This window comes from Aythya ferina (genome assembly GCF_964211825.1).
Source record: "Aythya ferina genome assembly, chromosome: 5".
In the NCBI taxonomy this organism is placed as follows: Eukaryota; Metazoa; Chordata; class Aves; order Anseriformes; family Anatidae; genus Aythya; species Aythya ferina.
In genome coordinates, this window is record NC_140301.1 from 17,730,762 (window position 1) to 17,755,723 (window position 24,962).

General features: G+C 40.2%; 1 protein-coding gene and 1 long non-coding RNA gene across 7 annotated transcripts; both read right to left on the reverse strand.

The window, feature by feature from the left end:
* Positions 1–1,163: 1,163 nt before the first annotated feature.
* Positions 1,164–24,402, reverse strand: CTTN (cortactin). 6 transcript variants are annotated; one of them, XR_014693278.1, is made up of 17 exons: positions 24,249–24,379; positions 22,015–22,098; positions 21,507–21,580; positions 19,981–20,110; positions 16,629–16,739; positions 15,863–15,917; positions 15,176–15,286; positions 14,184–14,294; positions 13,465–13,575; positions 10,301–10,356; positions 9,124–9,193; positions 8,684–8,832; positions 4,832–4,921; positions 4,548–4,737; positions 3,565–3,636; positions 2,509–2,963; positions 1,164–1,569 (listed from the first exon to the last, which is right to left on the reverse strand). XR_014693278.1 is itself a non-coding variant. In XM_084519880.1 (17 exons), the coding sequence occupies exons 2-17, from the start codon at positions 22,096–22,098 to the stop codon at positions 2,827–2,829; spliced, it is 1,662 nt and encodes a 553-aa protein (XP_084376006.1). In that variant the 5' UTR covers positions 24,249–24,402; the 3' UTR covers positions 1,164–2,826. The 6 variants fall into 6 exon arrangements, 5 of the variants coding, with proteins under 5 accessions (XP_084376006.1, XP_084376004.1, XP_084376003.1 ...); XM_084519880.1 differs by adding an exon at positions 12,100–12,210 and having other exon boundaries at positions 1,164–2,963; positions 24,249–24,402; XM_084519878.1 differs by lacking the exon at positions 16,629–16,739 and adding an exon at positions 12,100–12,210 and having other exon boundaries at positions 1,164–2,963.
* Positions 20,420–20,821, reverse strand: LOC311437071. Its single transcript, XR_014693279.1, has 2 exons — positions 20,684–20,821; positions 20,420–20,557 (listed from the first exon to the last, which is right to left on the reverse strand). It is a non-coding gene; the product is annotated as an uncharacterized lncRNA (long non-coding RNA).
* Positions 24,403–24,962: the final 560 nt, after the last annotated feature.

Consider the following 24,962-nt stretch of genomic DNA (forward strand, 5'->3'; position numbering starts at 1 on the left):
AGAAATAGACAAATAAAATACTATAAAATAATATAGAACATTTATATATAGAAACAATTCATTGAGTGTTCTTACTACATGCTTAACTGTAATTAATTTAGAAGAATGACATTCAGAAGTGTAAAAGCATTGATCGATCAGGCAATGAATAAAATCAGTGCCACTGCTGCCTTTCATCAGCTGAAGACCAGGCATGCTGAGGAGCAACAACTGCATTGTGCCAAGGTGTGATGGATTCAAGGTGTCAGGAAAGCAAATGGCTCACCCAAAGTCAGACAGTGACTCAGGAAGGCATCCATTAACAGAAATTAATGGGCCTCACTTTCTTCTCACATTAGTTACCCACAAGGAGGGCTGTGCCAGCCACTCTGATGATGAATTCAGGGAGTTTAGGGTGTTTTTCTTCAGAAGCAAGTGTTTCAGCTAGCTTGAGCAATTACTACTGATGAATAAGAGTGATCTTAAAACTTCAAGAATTTAATACATCTAATCTCATAGTAGCAATAGTACAGTCATAACACTGCTACCTACATACAATTGGCAAAGTATTATATCAATCTAGCAGAGAACTTCTTGCCACGTGGTGATACTGAGATCAGTAGTTTGAATTAGAGATCAACACCTTCTCCATTAGGTGAGGCAACACACAAATACACTCCCCAAACTTAATCCCCATAATGCTGATGATAGTGTCACCTGATGACACACAGCATACACATGAGCCCATGTACGGTGCAAGTCCTTCTTTCCCTTTCAGGCTTTCCCCTCTGTGCCCAAGGCTAATCTCTTGCTTCCCCAAAATTACTGCAGTTGTTCAGGGACCTCAAGGGAAACACAAAATGGGAGTGAAGAAGGAAGCATGGTGGAAGAGCAGCCAAGAGTGCAAAACCTCCTCTCCCTACTATCTTTCAGGCTACAAAATTCATACCAAAGCCTAGAACAAGACTTGTACCCATGATTCACACAAAAGGACCCCAGAAGGGCTCCATGCAGCAGCCACCTGCCCCAGCCTTGCAGTTCCCTGGTACCAAGCACCATGGAGCGGCTCCCAGAGGAAATATCATTCGCTGTATGCAGGCTGCTCCCAGATGCAGCTTGAGATGAGATGAACCATCCAAAACAGACTAACAAAGCAATTTAAAAATACAAAAATATTCCATGCAAATGGTTCAAAAAGTTTATTGAATATTTAATTTACAAAAATCATATCCCCTCTATGAGGTGTTCTATGCAAAATTGGATAAAATAAACTGCATATAAAACCCAACCCTAGTAATGCAAATACAACACAGAAATGAGACCATGGAAAGGAAAAAATATATATATAATCATGACATACATATGACATTCATTAAGGATTGTCCCAACCATCCAAGAATTGGTTCAATAAGATGCCTTCCAAGATACATTATATATTTTACCATTTTGTACAGGTCTTCTATATTCCATTGGTCCAAATTTACAGTTTATAAAAATTCTCTGCATTCTTTCTTAGCTACCATACCAGTTCTGCCATTCCTGTTTTGATCAGAAGGTGGAAACAGACAGTACATACATTTAACATGTGCACTATTAGATGCAACTTACTATCTTTGGTAGGGACTCTAAATCTGCTGTGAAGTCAGCTTTCTAGAATGACAAAAACTTAAGTCTAAGATTTGGCAAAGAACAGTTTTAACTCCATTGTTTAGCAGAATGTTACTGGCAGTTTTTGTAGAACATACAAAAAAATACAGTTGTCTCTTGTATGGTTTAAAAATGGAGAATATTTATATGGGTTTTAAATCAAATTATTTGCATTAATATTACTCAACTCAAATATAGTTGTATAAAATGTTACTACTGCACAGCAGGCCTGCCTGTTTTATTGTATGAACAAAGGATGCATTGTACACAGAATGCAACTGCAATTCCATCTTGCCTTTTTTCCTCCTGTTTAAAGCTATGAGACTACTCCTGTAGGTAGTCGCACAGATTTGGATGCCAGTCTCCCTTTGAACAAGTAGGAATTTCACTGAGTGACTCAATACTTGTAGAGTAACTTTTTCAAGTTTTCCTGTGAAAGAGGGGAGGGTGGAACAAAACAAAGATGTGAAGAAATTCAGGATAATCAGTGCTAGAATGTTTGCAGCCCTCCTCTGGTATTACATGTAGAGGAGCAGCAAGGTCAGGAGGAAAAAAAAAAATTAAAAAAAATCAATGCAATAACCAAGAAACTTCACTTTAAAAGAGAAGGAAAAAGTAACCAGACTGTTTCCTTCATAACACTAATATTCTGTAAATATTGGACAGTACTTGATTAACTGCCATTAGCTGCAACTTTCAAGCATTCTCTTTGCTTTTTCACACACTACCTGGAAAAGAAAAAAAAAAAGTTATGCCCCTCCCCAGTCCTCCCCACCCCCTTGCTTAGTGGAAACGCAAATAACCTGCATAGCCATGATTTTCTTAGCTGAAAACATTTAGTGGAAGACTAACTAGACTTAAACACTAGGTAAATCTGCTCACTTATGAGTAAAACATGCAATATTATGACAGACAGCTAATCGTCCTCGGAAAGGCCTTTTATGACAATTGCTAATTTGGCAGAGAAGAAATGTTTCCAAATGCATGAAAATCGTTTTAAGAGCCTTAGTGAAGAACATTGTAGTTACAATATATTAGCAACTTCTGTGGCATAAACATTTTAAAAAGCATCAGCAAAGTATTAAATATAAAAGCAATATGTATATACCCCTCCATCCTCAGAAAAGCATCATGATTTGTAGTGTATTAAGTCAGATTTATTGACTGGGGAATTAAGGCATAACCAGTAGACAATAGTCTCTATTGTCTCAGCTCCACATAATTCGCTGGAAACAACCCGTATCGGCCTTTGCAGACACCCCTCCACCAGCCGTCATCGATCATTTCTATGTTTGTGATGATGTCATCTGGATCAAAGGAGATCTCGTCATCACCCGCTGGAGAGAGAGCAGAAGAAACTCAGTGTTTGCACAGTGGTCTGCACGACCGTCTCATCTATCAGCCCACCGTCACTAAAGATAACACGAACATCCATCACCTTCCTCCCTCCTGGCAGGGTGTTTGAAACAGCACAAGGCAATACCAGCCTGTAAAGATGCTGCTTCCTCATCCTCAGCCCTGACATGGTGCTAGGTTCTTACCCACTGCATTTCTAAGAACAGCAATTGTTACCTAACACACTGAGGAACCACTTCACTTTCTTGAACTGTCCTCAGAATCAACCAGAGGACTCTTAAACAATTACTCACACCAAAGGTTTAATTAGAGTGTTAGCAATTGGTTAAAAAAGATTTTTTAAGCACCCATAATTTCTAAAAACGGTGGGTAGTAACTTTCAGAAGTGTCTACATGCTACTGGTAAATATCTATACTGCTAACTATCGTCTTGTTAAACAATCCTAATTCTTCATATCTTCATTTCATACGCTACTACAAGAAATTACAAGATGGAAGGAAAATTAAAAAAAAATAAATCTTGTTTTATCTTTCAAAGAAGAGTATTCAAAAGACAAGTTTAAGAACAAGAGCTTTGCTTACCAGCCTGATAATCATAAAGGGCTATGGCTGTGATTCCAAGTTCATTTTCATATTCATCATAAGCATTTTCTTCTAAGGGGAGAGAGAAAGAAAAGAAACAAATTAAAAGCATAAAGCATTCTACCTATCACCCCAAATTCTTTTCTGTGGCATTCCTCCTTTCATTCTACTGCTAATCCACACAGGAAGCAGGAAATTATGCAGATTTTGAGCAATGCTGACGTACCTTCTGAAATGGATTTTTTTTCCTAATCACACACAATTAAAGCCTGACAGGAAGTGTTCACAACTAGACATTTAATACAGTATAAAATAAAAATTATTAGCTTTATAGCACTAAAAGAAGTGGCAGAACAACAACTGAGTCCAAGATAAGCATGTAAGAGACTATTTAGCACAAATTGTTAGGTGTGCATGTTTGGGGGTGTGTGTTAAGTGATCTGGTCAGAATTTCCACATTCTTGTATCACAGCAAGCAGAATTTTAGTAACCAGAAGAGCTGAGAAAAACAGCAATTCAAAAGAACTATATTCTTTCAGTGCCGTTAGTTTTGGACATCCTTACTGCACTCCCTCATAAGCATGGAACACACTACATCAATTTCAAAGTCCAAGAATTGTTGACAGATTTTTTTGCTTGCTAGGCCAGCATTGGTTCAACACACATCTAAACTCAATTGCTATGCTTTTTTTCTTGCATTACACAGGGTGGAAATGGTTACTTTTTTTGAACCAATAAGCTAGAAAGCACTGTAATTATTCCTACATCATCTCACAAAAGTTAAGTAATTTCAACTCTGCTCTAGCCATACCTCCATCCCCTAATTAAGGTTTGTTGGTAGGATATCTACAAAGTCTCATCAGACAACAACTTTAGAAAATGAAGGCAGTGTGATATCAACTCAACTGTTTATTAAGTTGTTGCCCAGGGGAGTCAGTCTTCATTTTTAAGGGCTTCTTTCACATGAAAAACGAACACTCTACCTGCTTGGTAGTGGTCTCCTGCCCCTGCCACTTCATAGACCGTCTCAGGTTCGTATTCTGCCTCTCGCTGACTCACTGCTTCTTGGTAGTCTGACTCTGCAGCTTTGTAGCCGGGCTCTGGCTCCTGTGCAGCTGAGTACTTTGTGCTGGAGTTCTTGTAGGCAGACTCTGCATCATAGGAAACTGCATCCTGCAGAAACAGTCAGAGAGGGTTGTCCAGATTTTGTGAAGAGGTTCTTACGCTTAGGATCAAAAATGAGGCACTGATAGTGATGTTAACAAACCTCATAGACTGGGCTTGAGGGTGCCTTCTGTTCAGCTGGCTGTGTGGTAGGAGACGGTGGTGGAGTCTGTTTTTTGGCTTTAGCTTGCTCCTTAATTGAAGAGAAAGAAAAGCTTCAGTGCAGTTTAATCACTGTTTAATGAAAGAAATAAACCCTCCAATAACACACAGAAACAACACGTTTTGAAATAAACTGAAGTGAGCAGGGAGCAGAACAGGCCTGGATTGACTCCATCATTAGACCTGCCTGGGGGTTTAGACTGGCTGTAACAGGAAAGCCTCAGCAATACTGCAAAGCAGAGGAGGAAAAAAAAATGAAGAAATAAAAACTGCAAAGTACGTATGGATACATGAGTTTAAAAACAGAGTACCCAATGTTCTTTGGCACACTTCCACAGGAGCTGCAGGGTTTCTGTGTTCAATATATTCATTCTGTTCATTAGCTGATTGGGCCTCATGTACCATTTTAGCATAAATTTAGAGAACCTGAAGCCCCCATGTTCTAATTATACAACTGATATATTGTCCTTGATGAGAAACGATCCTGTAAGCTCTTGCAGGTCTGCCAAGAGCCTGCCAAAGCAAAAGACTGAATAGCTCGTACAAAATTAAATCCTATATGCTGACAATGAGGGGTTCAAATGTTCAGAAGAGTTCCATGTGGTAGAAATAAAAGTATTGCTATTGTATTCTGCAACACAAAGAGCATGAATCTGAATCAACCATTCTGGCACTCCAGCACTTCACACTGTGCCATCCCACCTGTGAATCGGAGGGCAGAACCACAATTATCATTAGGAAGCTATTCATTAGGAAGCTGGCTTACTGTACCCCCCAAAAAAAAAAAACATTGGTTGCATAATTTTATGAAAAGTTTATATTTAAAGACTGTCAGCTAACTATTTTATTTTGCTTCTCTTTACCACAGAGGAAAAGAAATCAGTGTACCTAGAACCAAACTTTATTCTTTTTTTTTGTAGAAAAGAACTGAGAATACAAGTTATGAGAGACTGTGCTCTCCATTTGTTTAGGTTCATCAAGCCACAACTCCTCAGAGGATTCTAAGGAGAAATCACAGACCAGAGATGAAGTGGAGGACTTTATTGCTAAATAAATAAATAAAAATATTCCTTTTTTTTTTGTTTTTCACAGCTTAGAAAAAAACACATCAAACAAAGAAAGCAAAATGTGTCCTGAGAACAGAGACAGCTTTGAAGACCAATTCAAAGCTTATGCTGTGCTTTCTGAAAAAAGTCTGTCCGGATGCCCTTTCTCACTTTAACTGCTGTGCTACAGATGAAAAAAACACTAGCAAACCATCTATTTAACTCAAACCTAAGTTCAGGGAAAAACTAGCTAGCATTAATCCATTAAAAAGTGAAGCACTGTATAATGAATCATTACTGAGTAATTTGTCCCATGAAATTGGTCTCTGCAGTCTAGACTGCAGTTTAAGACAGGCACAGCATAATTGCCATAAGGCATTTAAATTGCATGGTCCACCTCAGGCTGCCTCAGAGCTGGGTTTCTTCCACAAGGAAATGCTCCATGTGCAACAGCATCTTGCATTGTTCTCTAGCTAAATCAAGAGGCACTCGTCGATTGGTAACAGCAGTTGAAGAAGAGCTCCCTGAACACCACTTGCCTATGCGACATATGTGAAGAGCAAAAAAGAAAAGGATTACCAGTAAACAGGATTCTTGAAGAATGCAGCCCATATGTACATTCCCATTGTGGGAGGGCGTGTGCCCACATACTTTCTTAAAGTGAGAGAACTTTCTGTCTGTGCAAGGAAGTTCTCTTAAAGAAATAGCTTGCTTAAGTCAAAGTCCCCCGCCCCTTCACAGCAGCTGTGGCTGGTACACTTGCATCCTTCCCCTTTTCACACTCAGCTTGTGAGTGCGGGGCAGCACAGCCAGCATCATCTCAACTTCCCTTTAACCTCATCCTCCCTCCCTCAGTGCCTAGAGAACCACACAATTAACCAGGGAGATGTTCAGTCTGGAAAAACATTAATCATCTGGTTATGGTGAAATTTAAATACCAGCTTTGGAAGAAACTTCAAATGTGTCCAGGCAACAGAATCTTTGATGTAGCACAAGAAAAATCAAGCATAACGGCTTGAATTTAACCCACACTTACAGCAAAAATAACAGTAGAGGCAGAAAGCCATTTTGAGAGAGAAAGGAAAAGGAAAAAAAAGACAACAGTTCACTGACTCATGAGGACCTGTGCTACTACATTTAAACCCTTCTGGAGAACTGTTTCCTCAGCAGGAGGAAATCTCAATGAAAAAGCTGAAATGAGAAGCAAGAGCTCAAATTCACCACCCTCAATCCACAGATCTTACTTATGAGCACATTGATCACGCAAAATGAACAGCAAGAGAGTTAATGGAGAGGTTGATCTTCCCACACTCTTTTGACTACAAATCTGATAAAATGAAAGGGGAGTTGGACCAATGAGAATACTAAGCAGAACGCTTGGCTTTCTGGCACACACATCTCCTCCTTTCTGATTTAAAGAATGGAATAGGAGTAGTCTCTGAGTCAACAGGAGTCATCTCTGAGAGCAATTCAGCATCCATAGCACAATGAGGATTATGTCAGGTTTGAGATGAGTGAGACAGACAAATTGTTACGCAGGTCAGCCTGACAGAACTGAGGAAGTCCCTGAAAGGCAAAGGCAGCCCAATACCAAAATGCACAGGTAACACCAGTACGATGGAAGCTAGCAGCATGTTGTCCTGCCTAACCCTAAGCAAAACCTGCTCGTAGCAAAGGTGCAGAGCAAAATTGAACATAATGTACAAAAAGTAAGGAAATAGCAGTCCCCAGTTATGAGTGTTGTCTAACCACTACCTTTAGTATCTTGGAGATGACCTACGAAGATTCAGACAGGCTAACTGAAAAGACCTAAAACCACCAGCCACCTTGTCTGAGAACTAAGCAGAAGTAGCGATGATGGAATGTGGAACTGCCAAAGAGGGTCTGGACAGACTGCAACGGCAGCTTGCATGAAAGCTTAGAGCTGCAAATTGTATTGCTAACGCTAAGGCACCTCAGGCATTGTGTAAGAAAGCAAATGAACAAGACACGAAGGACTAGTCCTTCCACCTAGCAGTAGATTTTCACCAAACATGCAAATTCTATGAAGCAGGTAAGACATATTTTCTGACTAAACATCTCCTGGAATTATTTTGCATATGAGTAAGACACAAATCACTACATTTTTAAGTATGTCAGTGCTAAAATGTCATTTTCTTAATTCCCAAACTGAGATTTGGACGATTATTTTCCCTCACCTCATGGGTGTGGCATACCAATGGATGATACCACCTCAATTTTCAACAATATTGACTCCAAAAAAGCAGCATCACTATCAAACTACTATCAAACTTCTTAAATGAGCATTCATGAGGCCTGGAGGGGACCATTGTCTCTCCCCTTACAAAGTCCTTGATGTCCATGGGAATCTGGTATTACCAAAAGGCAGATGTACAGTACAGCTAAACTAGGGTAAAAGCAGACTACAGAGATTAGCACCCAAGACTAGCTTACTTATTTCTGAGTAAGCTAAATGCCAAAATTATATACACTTAAGTGTTACTCCATCTCCGTATCTGATGTCTGATATATATATGGCGCATGTTGGTAGATGGTGTGTATTGTAAACAGGTGAAGCACAGGCAGGAATACACGCAAACACACACACACACACACACACAAAAGAGAACTTTATAGCCTAGCTGGAAAGAAAGACAATGTCTTTTCTTCAGAGAGTCTCTTTTCGCCCGACTTTACAGTGAAACACACTTGAAATGCTATCCAAAAGAGACTTAAATCCTACTGACCTCCAATTTCCTCCGAGCTTCCTCCTGTTCTTGTTTCTCCCTGGCCATTCTTTGTGCTCTCTCAGCTTCTGCCTTCCTTCGGTCTTCTTGTTCTTTTTCCTTGGCTAGGTTTTCAAAGTTAGCTCGGATGCTGCTTGTTTTATTAGCAACTGTGACATTAAAAGAAAAAATACAAGTAAGTCAAATGTTGTTTAAGGTTCCGAATGATGGTAGCCTGGAATGAGTTTATGGTACAAATTTTAGCAAAGGAAAAAAAAAAAAAACAAAGCACAGAAAAACCTCTAACAGGAAGAGGGAGACAGTAGCTGAGGTTGCTAGAGACCCGCAAAGAGAACAGTTCCCTCTAGATGATTCTTACACATCACAGCTGCATCAACAGTAACAATCTGGACTTTTGAACATATCAACTCCAGAGAACGGATTTGGGGACAGTGCCTTACCAGCTTCTATTGGCTTGGTTTTCTGATATGTTGATGACGGTTTCTCAATATCTTCGAAAGTTGCTGCATTCTATCCGCAAGGAGGAAAAAAGTACATTAACAAAACACAAATTCATGAAGACATTCAGACAGCTTCAGTGTGTGATGTATTTTTTTTTCCGTATCGCCCCTACAGCTTTTTTCACAACACCAAAATAAAATCAGGAAGAATCAAAACTTGACAAATGGAATAATTATTTCTGTAAATCAAGCTACTTTGAGTTATTCTTCAGGGACAGACCTAAATACATTAAAATCCTACTAATTAAAAAGAAAATGTAGTTTATGAACAGATGACTCATCAGAACTGAAAGTGAGACAACATCTTAAACATTTATTGTGTATATGTTGATATTCTATTCCATACAGTGAAAGATTTCTACCAAGGTAAAAGCATCCAGTTCTCTTATGTAAGAAGATACTGTTAAATCAGAGGGAACATTCTGAAAACAGCATGCAGAATATGAGGTTTTTGTTTGGTTGTTTTTTCAAATGAATGGTCTCGAGTCCTGCAGCTGCAAGTAAAAAAGAATCCTACTGACTTCCAAATTCTTCTACCGTCTCATTTTAAAATGTCTTATACGCAGCTGAGAGTACACGTTCATTAGGCAAATCTCAGTGTGGACTTCTTAATTTTCTAGCTTTTTCAATTTAAAAATGGAAAGGCAAAAAGGACATATGAGCTGCCCTACCTTTCACTGTTACAGCATACTGAAACAAACTCTCATATAGAGAAGTGGGCAAAGTTGGTAAATACTTGACACTTATTCTAAGCAGTCCATTAAAAAGATATTCTAAGGCATTAGCTAGTTGCCAGAAGATGTGACTGAAACTGGGGAATTGATGGATTTTATTATTCTTTCATACAAATTTTACTATTCTTTAATTTCCATGCTTTATCTTTCCATACTTTAGATATACATATATATGCACATACTACACATATGTAAACACATACATGCGTGTATAAACTAGCATCATGCTGATTTGATTTAAAAGATCTGGAAAAAATCACAGAAGAATTCTAATGATATACTGAAGAAGCATCCAGAAATAGAAAGCTGAACGCTACAGATCTAACTATACTATTTTTTATCCCTATGGGCTATTTAAGTCACGGCTGTTTTAAGTAACTTACCTTATCCATCCGATCTTTCTGTACGCCATATTTCCCACCAAATCCTTTTGAATAATCTAAAAGCAGGATAAAAAGGTCAGAGTGGGGAGTTTTCTGTCCATCTTTCTGCCAAACGCAAATAGCCATTTCAAGTGCAAATAGCCATCTCAGCTGCATGCAAAGATACAGTGACAGCCGCCAAAGAAAATGCAACTTGTTTTTTGATGCAGGAAGGATACATAACCGCAAGAGCCTTCAGGTACACCAGCAGATGAGAGACTGGGGGCCACATGCATTCTTTGAGAAAACATTAAGCTGAGGACTGATAAGGTATCAAGCAAGGAATAAGGGATGAGCCCTTCTAATGCATCACTTCTGTAACACAGCCTTTCACAGCAACAATTCTTAGCCCTCTGCAGAAATCATATAACCTAAAGCCACTTTTCTTTCCTTAAGGAGTGACATCCAGTCTTCAGTGACCACAGAGGTTTTATTTTTTTTTCTCCTTAACTTGGTAAATTCTATGAATGGCAGAAAAATGTAACAAATTTCTTGTTCCAGTGGATTTGGTCATGATACCCAACTGATGAATACTAATGTCATTGGTAATAACTACTGCTACACACATGGAAAGGGGCAGTTCCACAAGACAGCACGAGTCTGCGACAGCTCACCACCATGGAAATGGGGTGGCCCTGCTGCTCTGTACCACCTGTGAGCTGCACACTCCTGCTCTCACCCGATGCTGACTCTAGTACTTGTTATGCTCCAGAAGCAATTTAATTCACTAGTGGCATAAAAAGAAAAAAAAATGAGAAGAGTGACTTTCTGATGTTTCTAGTGAAAGAAACTCAAAGAAAATTTTTCTTCTACTCAAAGAAATGTGTGACTAGCACCAGAGCCAGTGCAACAGAAGAAGCAAGAGTGTGTGGCTGGAAAAACAGCACTTTCTGGTGGCACCGAGCTGCTGAACTGTATGTAGGAACATGCCCTTAGACTTTGTAAATGAACAGGCTTTTCTGTTGTGTTTTCCCTAAAACACAATTACAATTACTACTTCTCCTCGCAGGTCGAAAACCACTTGGGTCCTCTAAGCAGTTATTTTAGTGTTTGTACTTGGGGTCTGCTAAGGTACGTCTGACACTCTAAGTTTGAATTTGTGTCACTATTACACAGGAAAATACTGACTATCAGAATGAACAACCTCATTCTCTTCAGCTTTGTATGTATTTTCAGCCAGAATAAATATACTACACTTACATTTTCCTGATCCAGACTTCTCACTTTAAGATAACGGAAAACCAGGAATTCATGGTTTGTACCCCAACTATTTCACAATGAATAAAGAGAGCATTATAACAGTATTTGCTCACCCAAGAACCACAAACATTCCCTACTTCTTGTTTTAAAGACTACAATCAATTTTAAATGATCTTGCCATAATCCATTGCTTGTTAAGGGTTACATGCATGGTCCTGATCTGAATATTTTTCCACCAATTTATCCAGGCAAAGTTTCACATTTAGACTCTAGAACTGGTAAGAATGTCATTAACATCATACTAATAATTATATGTCATTATTATCACTAACTGCATAATGTTTTAGAGCTGTTAGCTAAACATTGGATATCGTTTCCTGAATACAGGCTTGTTTCACATAACATTTTAAGAATAAAATGGAAGAACATTGCTAGATCATGTAGGAACAGAAGCGCAAGAAAGTGTCTGCACATTACTAGCATTGATCTACTTAGACAACTATTTAAGACTGTGTGAGAAGTGGCTGCACTGTTAAGAAAGTAACAAGTGAAAACGGTGCCTTGTTGAGATTCATGCTTGGCTAGTTTCTCCTTGTATTCAAACCCCACAGCAGATGGGTCCTGCCTTTCTGTCTGTACACCAAATTTCCCTCCGAAACCACTCTTATAGTCTGAAAAAGCCACATGTAATACATTAAAAACAAAAGGAGGAAAATAAAAAAGTTTAGTCAGAGACACTCAAAATAATTTTTGCAATATTTCTCAATTACCAATAATTTTGAATGGTGAAAAAACTCTCAATAGTCTTTTGTACAAGTAAATTCAGAAGTTTCCACTTGAGACTAGGAAGAGGTCAACATGATTTATCAGACATAGGAACACCATTCTGAAGTCACCAAAAAACATCACTTCTCAACATTTCTCATACAGTCAGCATAATGCACTTGCATTTGATCAACATTCTGAACACAAACACGCACATAGTTTATGTACCAACACAAAACAAGATACAAGAGGATCAACAGTTAAGGATGAAACGAGCTTCTTTTCATCAGTGGGGTTAACGTTTGTATGCTACAGATCTGACTTTTTAAAGAGATGTTCACATAGGGCCCACGGAGACTACCCTTCAGATATTCCTAAACAGCACTGCCTAATGGAAGAAGCAATATCCCTGCTGCTACACAGCTTGAGGAAAAAAAAGCTCTCAGCTAAGAGCTATGATCATTCCCTACTGCTGCCTTACAACAGGCATCTTAATAAATTATATAAAATGAGGGCACAAGAAACAGGGCTTCAGGTAATCTTCTCACAACAAATCTGTGGGAACACCCAGAAAAACAATATTTTGAGGATCACTTTTAACATAAGACATTTTAGCTTAATTAATGTAATTAAGTTAAGAGTGGTGGCAGGCAGCTAGCAATAGCTGTTTTGGAACTTTTATTTTGGGTACCAATCTTTCATGAAATAGGTATCTTGCAGGCAATGAGAAAGGACAGCATTAAATACTACATCTCCCCTGCAAGGAAACAGGGGTATACACAACCAAAGCCACAAAAAGGAAGATTATTTGTGAAGATCCTCAAGGAAAATACAAAGAAATCGCTAACTTGTGGTTTGTATGAATGAATTGAAAAAGGAAAAAAATAATCCAGGCTACACAGGCTTGTAAGGCTTCTCCAGTGAGAACTCAGCACTAAGTCTGAACTTTCAGGGACTTGTTATTGGATGTGTTTAACCTGCTTTGCAGACACCGGTTCAACTAACACACAGCAACAGTTCAAACACAGAAAAATGAGATTCATGTTAGCACTGTAAGACTGTAGCTAAAGATACCAAGGGAAGGAGGGTTCACACAGGGATGAGAAAAGTGGGTATTAGAGAAGTTAGAAAGAATGGCTAAGAATCTTGAACTGAGATACCTTTCTGGGATTCATGCAGCTGCACTTTCTCCTGGTGATCCCAGCCAAGTGCACATTTGTCTTGTCTGTCTGTCTGCACACCAAACTTGCCTCCAAACCCCTTCACATAATCTGTATGCATGAAGTTTCAGAAAACATTACTGCAGTTTATGATTGTAAATAGTATTTAGAGAAAAAAAAAAAAGTAATGTGGCAGATATGCTATTGGATAAGCTGCCCTTTCATTAATAGTTTCACTCTTTTTCCCCTGCTACATTACCTTAGCCAAGGGGAAGGAGATTATCCATTCAGTAACTCTAGGATCACAATGCAAAGAAGCACCACAAATTGAGTGTTGATTACAGCACTTAGACTCAGTGTTCAGAGACTTGAAGAATCTGATGTGCTTTCCATCTAGACCCAGATACCTCACACATACATATGCACAATATAGATATATAAATAATGAAGGATTTGATACTGTCTCTGAAGACCACAGATGTGTGCAGTTACACAATTACTTCAATAACATCCATATGGACATAAGGTCCCTTGGAAGTCACAATGTGAAACTCAGGGACCATTTCCAATGCCTTCCTTTACATCTAAGGGAAGTAGAAATTTACATACACAAAATGCAAACACACATTTACCACCACCAAAACCAAAAAAATTACGTTTTCCTATGTTGGAAAGTCTGATTGTTTTGAACCGGTATTCTTAAATAAGATAATAAAAACCTTTCTGTGATTCATGTTTTTCCGTTTTGCCTTGATATTCAAAGCCAACAGCACTTTTGTCCACTTTGTCCTTGTCAACACCATATTTACCACCAAAGCCCTTGGAATAATCTAGAGATAAGAGTGAAGAGTTTTGTTTGTAAGTGTTCAACAACAAAATGTTACCTTGACAAATTGTGATAATCAGATCTGCTAACATTAAATTACATATTAAAAGAAGCACTGATATCCCTGGTTAATTTCGATTCAGGACAGCAAAGTCATAAATTCTTCAGAATACATTCTCTCGGGATGGAAAATAAAATGGCATCATATGTAGTTCAACTACAGGGTGATATTGGCAATTCTGGCTATTGACTCCTTGATAAAACTTTTTAAGACACTTATAGCAAAGTGAACTTCGAGAATCATGTCAGCAACAGCCTGTATGCTTCTAAATAAACAACCCCTTCTTCTCTTTCGCACTTTTAGAGTACAAATATTTCTTTGAGATAAAGAGAAAACAGATGGCAAAAATGTCAAAATTTTTCAATAAAATACTTGATTTTTTGATCAGATATGCCTGGAAACCTGATTAGCAACCCAATATTTAACTCCAAACACTACCAATTCTGATTAATGCTTTATTCTACCGACAGCTGATTCTTTTAGAAACAGTCCTCTGTTGTGGTTAAACTGCTTACCGTCTCAGGTATTTTAATCCACAGCTTTTCAAAAGAAGTTGCAAAAAACTCTAGACCTATATGCCCTGCTTCTGAAATAATGGCAGCTGGATCATCAGTTAGTACCAGTTAGAAACTAGGTTTTAGGTTTCTTTTTCAGAAGTCAAAGTTTTTAGCAACATAAATTTTATAGTGTTAATTTTCATCAGGCTGGGAGTGCAACAGATGAAATTATAAAAAAAAAAAAAAAAAAAAGCATTTTACAACACTGCCTGTCATGGATGCCTGCCACCTCAGAGTATGAATCTATCAACATATGTGTCTACTCACCCTTCTGTGATTCATGTTTCTCAGTTTTACCCTGGTAATCAAATCCCACTGCACTCTTGTCCACCCTGTCAGCTTGTACTCCATACTTTCCACCAAAACCACTTGAGTAGTCTGTATGGAGTAAAAAATAAAAATGAAATGAAGCAGCTTTCAATAGAATCATATCCTAGCCATTAGTGAAAAGGAAAAAAACAAAACAAAACAAAACAAAACAAAAAAAAAAAAAACACAGTTACTTCAGAACTCAAATGTTACCCTTTAGCACACACAATTAAGCTCAACTTTAAACTCAGAATGTAAGGTGTGCAATGGTCCTATAGTTTATTATGCTTCCTCTAAAATCTAATCCTATTTCCGATAGGGTGCAATACAGCAAAGAACAATTCCCAATCTCTCTAAAACATCCCTGAACACCACTTCTACAAGATGAACAAGACTCACGATGACACACTATTTCATTTTATTAAAACTCTACCAACTTATGAAAATTATGAAATTGCTTTGAAGTTCATTCTTTCATCTCCTTTTTCACCCAAACCCCTCAACACCTGATTCACTGGTAATGACATGTTGAGGCTTTACTGAACAATGTCCTTCACAAGCAATAACAGAATGAATATCTATTTTAATATTTTTTAAAAACAATTGTTACAAAGGGTGTTTGGTTAACTTTTCACACCACTTTACCTTTTTGGGAGGCATGCTTCTCAGTTTTCCCCTGGTATTCAAACCCAACAGCCGACTGGAGGAGAAATAAAAATTCATGTGACAAAGTTAGATATTAGTAGAAAAACTGCTGTCATGTCAGTGGACAAACAGCACAGAAAGCTCTTGCATCTTTCCAAACTGTTCTGACCCTTTTGATTGGAGCATAAATACCTACTTAAAACTTACAGGCCATATTCATTTACATGATAGTCAAGTGCATTTTTTTTATTTTTTTTTTCTTTTGTCATCGCTTGCCAAAACAAATTTTCCTAGCAAGATACTCTTGTCTTGCCAGGTTCAGCAATTTAGCGCAACAGAAATTCAGCACAACAGAAATTCAGCATTTCCGCACAAGGGTTGTTACACAGTCTTGGAACAGCAAGCCAGTTATCCTGCGCAGTAGTTCACGTTGCAGTACAAGACAAACCATCCCCAAATCCTTCCTTCTGTAACAGTTACATTGATTTTTTTTTTCCTCTCCAAAAGAGCACAGTGTAGCTAAAGTACAGATTTTAATATCTCTTTTCAGTTTTCTTTTCAACTCAATCTCCCATGAGGGCTTTTGTTTTGCTTTAAACAGAAATTTCTTTCTGTAACAGCCCGTGATAGCTTACTGCTACACTTCAAATACATCAGGAAGAAGAGACCACACCAGCATTTTAAGGTATTGGAATTTTTCACTGTGTGTACAAGTTGATAAACTCAATGACTTCGAGTAGCTGCAGTACCAGAAGAAATTGCTTACCTGGTCAACTCTATCAGTTTGTACTCCAAACTTGCCTCCAAACCCTTTCACAGAATCCACTTGGGAGCAATGCTTAGAAAGCTTCGATTGATATTCATGCCCAACAGCTGACTAAAAGAAATTGGAAAGTTCAGAAACAGGCAGCAGTTCTGTCCAGTTCTGTATGTAAGAGAAAACATGGCACCAAGTGATCTGAGGATAAGCTTCCTTACAAACCTGCACTGCTTCCTGCTGAAACTGCCTTCCTTGTGAATCACTACTCACTTGAGCAGGCTTTACAAGGCTGTCACCGTGCCACCCATACAGCCTGAGCACGGGAAGTGCCAAGAAAGAATTGGGCAGAAATGACTGCATTTCATGAAGACTGTTTTACACCCTGATTTTTTAACTTCAAACCACAGGCATGAAAACCAGAAAGATACAGGCAAAATCTAGATGGTGCCATGCCAAAGTTAAACCAAGGATTAGTTCCAGATTAAATATGCAGCCTTGTACTTAGACACATAGCTACGGGTCTGTTTGAGCTGATAACAGATTGCAACCAAGCACAGCCACGCTAGCTTTTCTGCTGACATTGCTTTAGGGAGGCACCTTGATCTTCCGCCTACATCAAATTTACACGTCTACTCTCTGTACTTTCTCTTCACCCGCAAAAAGGCATCACAGAGCGAAGCAGCACGTCCATGGCAGGACAGAGCTAGCCCTGCCACAGGCATGCCAGCCCCACAGCCTCCTGTTTGTGGCTGGAACATGAGCTGAACACAGCAACCCGAGGAGCAGAACCTGTGCTGTCGCTGGCTTCGGGTAGGACAAGGGGATACGTAATTACACACCTGAAAGTACATCCTCCATGCTCACGGGTAACGCTTTCCAGTGTTACATTAACCTAGTGCTAGGGCACCCTCTGAGATGCTGGCACTGGCACTGAAGCCAAGCACCCTGCGGGGTGCTGCATAGCGTGTCAAGACGTTCCCTCCTGTCCAGTGCCAAAACGGAGCACCAGCCAGAGCAGCTTGAGATTTGCCACTTTAATCTGACATCCCAGGCTGAGAAGAGAAGACCTCACACCCCGCCACACATGGACTGCTGCCAGATGAATGCCGGGCCCAGCCCAACACTGCTGGCACGGCATGGCACGACAGCTTCCAGCACCCAGCCCCTGCCTTTCACGATATCGGCATGCACCGCTGCGGCAGCGCCCTGCAAACGCTGTCCCATGCTCAGACCTTTGAGCAATGAGAAACTGCTTGTCTTGTGGCAGCAGCAGACAGCTGGAGCAGGGCGAACTAATCTGATGACGCAAGGTGTCTAAAAAACATACGTAACTTGAGGGGGAGACGATTTTACACTATTTGCCTTGTTCTTTTTTTTTTTTTTTTTTTTTTAAGGAAAATATTACTGTGTGTAACAGCTGAGTGGCTGCCAGGTAACAAGGATGTCACTAGTAGTACATTATCTTATGAGCCATATAAAAGCCCCTTTCTTTTCCTGACTGATGCAGTCATACTCGTGTTTATTTTGCAGTTGTTCTGTGGTAGAATAACTGTTAAATGTGATGGAAAACACACATTTCTTCCTCCTTTCTTCTTCCCTTTATCCATTAAGCTATTGGAGACATGAAGCTCGGAAAATCCTACGTTTTATGTGATCCCTCATTTTACCAAATCGAGGTAGATAAGGTTAAGAATGCTTTCTTTACATGACACCTGAAAAAAGAGAATTCCTTCCTCCGTTTCATTAAATACCAAGCATTATGACATACCCCTTTTTTGAAAAAATATTTCAAAAAATAAAGATTTTTCTTCATAAACTGTATTTCAGAGTAAATGGCCCTGTTAATTCCTCAGTAGAATACTCTGCTACATTTTAAATCAGTTACGGGGGCCTGGCATATGGAATTATATAGTTGTTCATTTTAGGACAGGGTCTGGGTTTTGTCCTAAAAACACCATGACCGATGCCACAGTAACTCTCATTTATTTCAGCTGGGTCAAGCCTTAACACAGTATAAGGTCTTCCCTTAAAGGGAACGTTCTTATGATGAGTTTTTAGAACTATGTTTACAAGTAAGAAAGCTTCATTTATTAAAGATAAATTATGAATGCCTCCTACTACCAATATCTGAGTAATATTGGTAGTGGGAGGACACAACCACCAAATTTTTCCAGACAATTAATTTTGGCCTACAGGAAACATCACTTTTGTTTCTTTCTTTTTATTTTTCCCATGAACAGAGGTGAGGCATAAACCGCTGACACCAGAGAACTACGCAGCTGCAGAACAGGCCTAATTATTGAATCTGGTCAGCAATTCCTTTCCCAGACTCACAGTTAGGTTAGTCTATTTCAAAGGCCCACTGAGAATTATGCTGCAATTTACCCTGGAATATGGCAATCCAGTAGGAATTTAAGGCTGTCACATTACTAGAAACACAGAAAGTAAATTAAGTAAGAAAACAAAATCATTCTTATTCAGGAGACAGTGTGGTTCTCATTTTAACAAAATATGTGCAAGAAACTAGCCAGAATTTGATGACTGTCTAATTACCACATGGCTAATGGAATTACCTTAAGAATTACCATTAACTTTGTTAACAGAGTATATCTTAGCCATCAGGTCCTTATGGAAAGCATTATCATCTGACTGAAGTACAATGACTTTTTTTAAATACTTGGATTACTTGTCACTGTTCATATTTATCACTGCTTAAGAGCTACCCTCTAATTTAAAAGAAGCAGCACACCCTTTTCTTCACTCTTTGGCAACCTCAATATGCATAGAAGAGCTGGCACAGTATTGAAATTAAAAAAAAAAAAAAAAAGGCTAGATTTATTCATGCATGAAGTACTTTCTTAATTTAGAAATATACATTTAGAAACTTGAATCTTGACTGCAAGGGAATCCACCCATGATGTAAGAAAGCAGACTTCCTCTAAAGACAGTGCAAGCATCAAACACACACATGTGGAGCCATGGCACATCCCAGAACTTCCTCTCATCATTCAGATTCCTTATCTGCCTCCTGAAACACTTGTCCCTAGTACTTTATATGTTTTAGTTCAGTTCTTCCTGTAGTAGAATTTTCACTTAAATAAGGAAGAGAACGTGATGTTCTGACAGATCTGGGTGGTAGAGGTCATAAGTAGTCTTGTTATAGCATTACAAGGCAGATGAGCCATGGCTCTATGTAACTTACGCCGTGATCTGAGCTTCTACATCTGTGATTCTGGCAAAGTTGGAACAACAAGTGACTTTGCCTTCAACAAGCTTAACTCACGTGTGTAGTCATGCTGATCACAGGCACGGCAAGACAAAGCTTACAATATCATCTCAGGAAAGCATGCATACTTACTTTATCCATGCGATCTTGTTCAACACCGAATTTCCCTCCATAGCCATGGGAAGCTTTTGGTCCTGTTTCAAGCTCCTTTTCTTTGAGGTTCTGGTGTTCTTGGAACACATTCTCTCTCAGCTGATGAATACTTTAAAGACAGATAATTAAACAGCGAGTTTTGCTAAGAAAGTTTCAGAAGATAACTTCAAAAAGATGCAAAATAAAATGTAAGATGGTATTTTAAAAGTTGGACAACTTGTATTTTTGAAGCCCTTCCCACTTTTCCAGTGCACAGAGCACTTCCTCACATCCTGAGAATCAGAATTTATTCCACTGCAGAACACTGTCTGAAAAAGAAATGAAAGCATTGGTTTTAAGACTTTAACACAGAAGAGGATTTTGCTATATGAAAAACCTTACAATCAATTACCTTGAACTTATGTGTGCCTCAAATATATTTTCTTCTCATGTCCTAATTTAAATTCTTTCCAACACTTTTTATTTAGATGGCAACTTTTCAGAATAGGGATCATCTCTTACCATACAGTCCCTATGGTAACAAGACTCTGATTCCAAATGAGCATTTTGGACATAACTGTAACGCAAAATAAGGATGCAAAGAGACATTCACTTCTTCCCCAAGTTCTCCTGCAATATTCAGGAACTGAAGCTGCACTAGTGCAGGCTGTACACAAGGACAAGCCCGGATGGTTTTCCATACCTTAAAACGCTTCCCACTTGAATTTAAAGCTTCCTCATGCACAACTCAGCCAGTAGGTGTCATCACTGCTCTCCAAAGATTGCAGAGCATAACTGATTCCAGAAGCAAGCCACACAGCCCAGTCTCTCTCCATTTGCAACACTGATGGTATTTGTTCTCAGCATTACATCAGGAGGCTTGACGCCCCAGAAATACACAAGAAAAACCAAACGACCACAAACCACAATCATGGACTTTAAAACAGTTTTAGGAAATCTGTGATTTAGGAAGTTAAGAAAAGTCTTAGACACTTTTTATAAGGAGGATGAGATTCAGATGATAGACTATTTGTCTCACATAGCCTTTATAATGCGTTCATTTATTATTGTTTATTTTTATCTGTCAAAGGAGTTCATTTGTTAATTTACCAGCATTTTTAGGAGTTTGGTAGCAGTTTTCTAAACAAAGCCTGAGAACTAAGAAACTAAACCCTCCCTTTAAGCGTCAAATGCAGCTCCTCAGAACACCCAATGCAAACTTCTCCCCTGGTGGTATTGGCTCTTGCACCCAAAAATAACAAAGAAACTTTACAGACACAAAGAGGCAGGAAGAACAACACTGCCAGTTAAAAATCAAGATTTAAGAGTCCCTACTTCATAATTCTGATTTTAATTTCAGATCTGAACATACTGACATATATGAAAGATTAGCAATCTGGCAAATAATTAGTCTTCTACAGACAGTATTGTTTTAATTATGAAGATACAAGTAACTGAGAACATGAATTGATTAAAAGTTGCCTGGGATTGTGACTACTAATAAATTTAAAAGAGAGCTGCTTTACTTGATGTGCTCTTGATGGCCGGATCCTTTCACAGTTTTAGCCCCCCAGCGCTGTTCTTTCTCACTCACATCATTCTGTGAAGGACACATAAAAAGAGTTAAAAACCCAAAGACACCGCTAATTATCTGCACTTCAGAGTTCACAGCAAAACCCATCAGAAGTTGGCAAGATTGAAGAGTTAGAAAACCCACTATTTCCGCTTCCACTTCTCTGCTGCGAGCCCTGTGCTTTTCCCAATGCTGACACACATGGAGCACTTCCTGTACCCAGAAGCTGCTGCTCCAAATCGCTTCCATACAGAAGTGATCGGTCCAAATCACTTCCATACAGACTTCCCTGCAGCACCCAGGCCAGACAAGATAGTTTTCTTTGTTCACCCCACACAGAAAATCCTAATTCTCCCTCCCTCCAGGAGCATGCTCCCATCAGTTTAGATACGACCCCCCTCCTGAAGAATTACTCTTTAACATTACAGTTCCAGTGAATGGATGAAATTTGAAAGCCATACCACAAAATCAGGATCCGTCTCCCAGTCATCAGCTCCGTCATCCTGACTGACAGAAATGGTGTGCCCTGCAGTAGCCTTCCACATCTGCAACACCACAGAAGCAGCACTGTCACGCTCCAGTTACACAGAAACTCATTTTATGTTCTGTACAAGCTATTGGGAACTCTGGATTATTTCTCCATCAAAGTACAAGAATTGTCATCGGCTCTCAGGCTGTCTTCTCAAGCCGGTTTGAAAAACCACCACCCTTAATTTTCCTATTGGCACTGCAAAAAGGTTAGGAATAATCGCTCATGTGATTTTAAAGAGACCAAGGAAGCTTTTCCCTGACCAAATCAACATGTGCCTTTCCTACATTTCTTAGCGTCACATTTTAAAGCTCTGCATTGAAAGACTTCTGCTCAAGCGGGTCTCCTAGTCAATGTCCACTCCTGAGGAATGCTCCAATTCTAGACCCTGTGTGTACACTCAAGGCATAGCAATAGCTGTTTTTTCCCCAGCTGTTAGTAATGATGACCATGATACTGCTCACTAGGCAGCATAACCTCCATGTGCTTCCTGTGATGTGTAATGACTTTCAGCCTTAAGAAAGACGTCCAAACCATTTTAAGAAGTTGTGTGCAATCTAGACACTAGTCTGCTTGCCTGCAACAACAGGGTATATGTGTTATTGCATTTTGTAGATAATCCCTTGTGAAACGTACATGTACTCAGTGGCCCATCTGACTTTCAGCAGAAATAGAGGGTGAGAGCTGGCGTACTGACAGCCAGAAGCAAAACTGGTAAAAAGGCAGGCAGCAACATCCAGAAACAACAGTCAGCAATTCAGTGGCTAATCATTTGGGGTGTCTCACTTTCTGGAAACCTTATACCCTGCAGAGTATTGAGTTGGACACTTTAATTAACATTTCTGAAAGTGACCAGCGAACAGAACATCTGACCCGCCTGGTGCTAATGCCTATATTTCACAGCCCTCATTCTAGAAAAATTAAACATGGATATACTTCTAAAAAGCAAAACAAAATCAACAACAAAAAGCTTCTATTTTTTCCCCAGCTTTTTCAGGTATTACACCATTAGAGTACAGCTCTTTAACATTCTCTCACTCTGTGTACTTACCTTTTTGTTTTCAATTAAGAATAGCTTATAAGGATTGTTAGTATGGACTATTTCATTCACACAAGCATAATCCAGAAGGTGGAATGGAAATTCCCTTTTAAATACATAACTAATAATCCACGATAAAGGTTATAGAGCAAAAAACCACCACTTCCTCTACAGTCTAGCAGAATAAACCAACAAACCAGTTTTATGGAGCACTTCAGAAATCCCAGAACAATGGCAACTGAAAAATAAGCAAACCCAGGGAAGTAACCACTGGCTGGTCTGGAAGAAGGGTATAAGAGTAGAGATGACAAAAGAGCAGTAGTTTTCCCTTCTGCTTAGGATATTCTCCATCTAAGGCTTTTTCTCACGCTATCACATCTCAGGTTCTCCTACTCTTTAGTTTGTCACGCAGCCATCACCAAAAACAAATTTCTTACCAAAAAAAGTGTTGGAAAGGAGAACTGAAGCAGCTCAGTAATGAAACTGGGTGTGAGGTCTGAGCTCTCACTCGGAACCAAATGCAAACTTATGGTCACTGCTTCGAGGGACGGCTTGTACCCTCCATCTGTGCCATACACAGCAAGTTACCCGTGTTCAACTCCCAAACATCAAGGGCTGAATTGTGCCTATACACCCACAGGGCTACTTTACCTATCCAGCTGGATGGAAGGTCAATGCTCTTCCCTAAGTACACAGTTACATCACTAATTGTCTTTTTTTTTTTTTTCCTTTTCTTCCTTTTGTGCACCCAGCTGTGCTCGGGCATTTAACAGCACAAAGGCAGATCCTCAGCCCTGCATTTCCCTGCTTCCTCCTCGGCCTCCTCCAAGCAGCACCCGAGGAAGGGAGCATTTCGGGGGCTTTCCCACGCACATCCTCACAAAACCCCAAACCCGCCACGTTTCTCCCCGGCTCGGCCCTGGCCTCGACGAGCAGGGGCAGGGGCCCACACGGGCGAACCCCTGAAGGAATAAACCCACCGGGACGCTGCGAGCTCCGGGCGAGCCGCCTCCCACCCACCCCGAGGCCCTGCGGCTGTGGGGGACCCCAGCCCCGGTGGCCGCAGCCCCGCCGCGCCGCCCCCCGCTCCCTGCGGCCCCCCCGGCCCGGCCCTGCCCAGTGCTTACGGTGGTGGCCGCCGGCTCCGCGGCTGCTTCCCTTCCTTTCCCTTCCCTTCCCGGGCGGGTGGCGGTGCCGGTTTCCGCTCCTCCCTTGCTCCCACTTCCTCTTCCCGCACGGCGGGGCGGCTCCAGGTGGGAGATGGCCGCCCCGGGCCGCCCCGCCCCGCCCGGCGCAGCTCCCTCCCCTCAGCCCGGCTGCCACCCGGCCCCGCACCCGCGGCCACAGGCGATGCCCCGCCGGGCCTTGAGAGGCTGCACGCCGCCGGTTGTGCTCGGCTTTTTATTTATTTGCTGTAGTCGCTTATGCGCCATGCCTTGGAGCTGCTGAGGGGAGGTCCTGGGGGGTTTCCCCTCGCATGTGACTGCTGGCAAGGCGGCTGAATTGGACGGAAAAAAGCTGAATTAAGACGGAAAGCGAACAACGCAACCCACAGCTCGGGTTTTAAAAGGTCAAGTCACAGGTGATGGTATCCCTGTGGGTAACATCTGTCGCTGTTCACCACCTTTGAAACCCTTGGAATACTTGAAGGAAACCCTTGAAGGAATACTTCTAGGGGAAAAATATACATACACCAACTGCAACTGTAGCGAAGGGTGATACTATGAAAAAAATCCAGGGTACTTTCCAAAAGGTTTGGAGGCAAACACATGACTTACCCGTTGCCAGCTGGAGCAAGGGCTACCCGGTCACATGGAGCCCGTTCACTGTGCAAAGGGGCT